The sequence below is a fragment of the Bos indicus genome, chromosome 1 (assembly GCF_029378745.1).
Source record: "Bos indicus isolate NIAB-ARS_2022 breed Sahiwal x Tharparkar chromosome 1, NIAB-ARS_B.indTharparkar_mat_pri_1.0, whole genome shotgun sequence".
NCBI lineage: Eukaryota > Metazoa > Chordata > Mammalia > Artiodactyla > Bovidae > Bos > Bos indicus.
Window position 1 is genome coordinate 107,611,887 of NC_091760.1, and position 3,072 is coordinate 107,614,958.

General features: G+C 60.6%; 1 protein-coding gene across 1 annotated transcript; it reads right to left on the bottom strand.

Annotated features, from left to right (window-relative positions):
* Positions 1-376: 376 nt before the first annotated feature.
* Positions 377-1,291, bottom strand: C1H3orf80 (chromosome 1 C3orf80 homolog). Its single transcript, XM_019967910.2, has one exon. The coding sequence runs from the start codon at positions 1,196-1,198 to the stop codon at positions 458-460; it is 741 nt and encodes a 246-aa protein (XP_019823469.2). The 5' UTR covers positions 1,199-1,291; the 3' UTR covers positions 377-457.
* Positions 1,292-3,072: the final 1,781 nt, after the last annotated feature.

Consider the following 3,072-nt stretch of genomic DNA (forward strand, 5'->3'; position numbering starts at 1 on the left):
GCTCGCCTCCTCGCCCTCCGCCCATCCTGGGAGACCTCGACCTGTCCAGGCGAGAGGGAAAGGAGTGGAACTGCGCCCCTTCCCCTGCATCCCTAATGGTCACTGCCCTTCTCCAGAGGCTCCTGTGTCCTCTCATTCGGGAAGCAGGCACTTACGAGTGAACACAAGCCAGCCAAAGGGAGGCTGAGGGCGGCGACGTCCTCTAAAGTTGTGCTCCGGACTGGTCTGCGGCGGTCCTCCCCGCCGCGCGTGCCTAACGTTTCCTTGAACCGAATGAAATGTAGGGAAACTTAACATCCCTGGGAAAGCGGGGGTGGGGGTGGCCTCAACCCAGTCTCCGGGCCACAGGCGGGGGTCTCAGGCAACTGGCGGCGGCCGCGGCCACCCGGGCCATGGCGTCCCACCCACAGCCCCCGGCCCTGTTCTGTCCGCGTGGTCCTCGCGAGGCCGCGGGTGCTCAGATGAGCGGGAAGCGGCCCTCGCCGCCGCCGTCGGACTCCCCAGCGCCGCCACCTCGCGGGCGGCCGAGTACTGACACGGGCAACACGACCTCCCCGGGACTGAGCTGCTGCAGCCGCATGGACTCCTCGTAGGTGGGCAAGTACTTGACCTCCTCGTAGCTGGGCAGCTGCAGGAAGACCGGCGACACCACGCGCAGCTCGTGCTCCGAGGCGCAGGAGGGGGCCGAGCGTCCGCCGCCGGCCCGGCCCCGGCCGCCGCCGCCGCCACTGTCCAGCAGCGAGTCCTGAGAGCCCGCGGCCACCTCGTCGCGCAGCAGCTCGGGCGAGTCGTCGTCCTCGTCGTCGGGCGGCCCCGCAGCCCCCGGCTGCCCGGCGCCCCCCGGTGGCCCCGGCCGCGCCTGCCCGCGAGGGTACCTGCGTGGGCTGGGGCAGATGATGCGCTGCAGGAAGTAGCCGATGGCGAAGAGCACCAGCAGGATGAGCAGCCCCGAGAGCTTGCGGACGAACCAGCCCACGTTGTCGAGGAAGGCGTGCAGCGGTAGCTTGCAGCAGCGCACCGCGGTGGCGTTGGCCGCGTCGCAGCAGCGCTCCCGCTCGCCGCACGCCAGCTCCGCGCAGCCCCCGCCGCCCCGCGAGGGCGCCACCAGCGCCAGGGCCAGCAGCAGCAGCAGCGGCAGCAGCGGTGGCGGCGCGGGAGCCACCGACACGCCTTCGGCCGTGATCCCGGGTCCCCACATGGCCGGCGCGTACCGTCGCTAGGGTCCGGGGCGGGAGGTCCGTCTGTCCGCTTGTCCGTCGGCCCCTCCCCTGGCGCTCCGATCGGGTCCTGTGCGCCGCCTCCCGCGCGCCTGCTACCTGCGGCCGGAGCAGTGCTCACTCGGCCACGCTTGGGCGGAAGGAGGAGCCCGAGGCGCGCCGAAGCTGCGGGAGGCGGCCGCTTCCCGCCGCCCGAACTGCCTCTTGAGCTTCTGACCTCAACCCCGTGCTTCCAGTCGCCCCGGACGGGCGCTGGGCGTCCGGAACCGCCCAAGATGGCAGAGGCAGCCTGCGTGGGGCTGCCCTGGGCATCTTGGCTCCGGCCGGCCGCGCTCGTCCAAGCCCCTCTTGATACTCTCCGGGGCTGGAAGGGTTAACGCTCTGCGCGCAGCCTGGGAGCCCCCTGATCTTGATTAATTCAGCAGTCGCACTCTTCCCAGCCACACGGGCGGGGGCTCTTGCTAGCGTAGGTGTCTCAGTTTTAAGTGATTGAATTTCCCCAGGAATGTTATTTAAATTGACTTGCGACTGGGATTCGTTTACCCTCCTTCTTGTGATCTTTCTGATTAAAAATGGATGATGACCAATAAAGGCTAGCTCAACCCCGCCGCGGTCCCAGAGCTTGGGGGGGTTGGGGACCGCAGGATGGTTCTCCCTTCAGGCAAATCCAGAGGGCTGGGAATCCAGTACCCCCAGTAGATCTCCAGAGCACGTAGAGAATTCTTCCAAGAGGCTAAGGTCACGGCACCACGGAAGTATTCCCAGAGGGACAGGGAGGACTCGGCCAAGGTGACCCAAGTTGACGCCGACGAAGGAGAGAAGGGGCACCTATTTTCCCAAGGGCTCATCCGACAAGTCCCCACTGCGCTCGAGGGACAGAACAGGGATTTGGGTTTGGGATGGAAGGAGGCCTCTCCTGCTGCGTAAGTAACACATCCGTGAAATGTCAGGGGAAATTGGAAACGTTCTGAGCATTGGTATGAATCTAAGGGTCTTTTTCAAGGTTATTTTTGTTTGCAAAGTTTGCCTTTAAGGGAGTCTGTGCTCCAGTTTAGCGCATGGGGTCGCGTAGTCACCACTCCCTCCCTGGTTAAGCACCTTGTCGAAAAGGGAGGGAAGGCAGTTACACGGTCCTTCACACCGTGTGTCTGCTGGGTGGTGGCCTTCAGCAGCTTCTTGAAAGAAAGTGGCACCATCAAGAAGCTAGGGACTTGTGCTTTTATTAAGGCTGTCTTAAACAGTCATCTTTGTAGACTTAGGATTTATTAATTCCCTCACCGCTAAACACTTGGTCCCTTGTAGAGAAACCAAACAGGAAATTCCGTAGTCATCGAGAGAAAAAAGTAAAAGCAAAGGAAAGAATATAGAGACACACAAAACTGTAGGTCAGTAAAAGCAAAGATTTCTCTCAGAGTAAGTCACACTGTATCTCTCTAATAACCTTATGGAACAAGGTGAAGGGTGCTGGGTGATTTAGACATTTCATTCCTCCTCCTAAATGAAAACTTTCTAAATATTTCTGCATCTGGGAGCACCTTACTTTTGCTTCACACTCCAAAGCAATCCCTCCTCCTGGAGAAGCTCCGAAGTGTCACTCAGACAAAGCTACTTCATGTGAAGCTTAGTTGAGCACAGATCCTTCTTTCTAAGCCTTCCTAAAGCCACAATATTTCTCTGCCATAGTTTGTTTTACTATGCGTGCACGCTAAGTTGCTTCAGTCAGTCAGTTCAGTCCCTCAGTCGTGTCCGACTCTTTGCGACCCAATGAATCACAGCACGCCAGGCCTCCCTGTCCATCACCAACTCCTGGAGTTTACCCAAACTCATGTCCATCGAGTTGATGATACAATCCAGC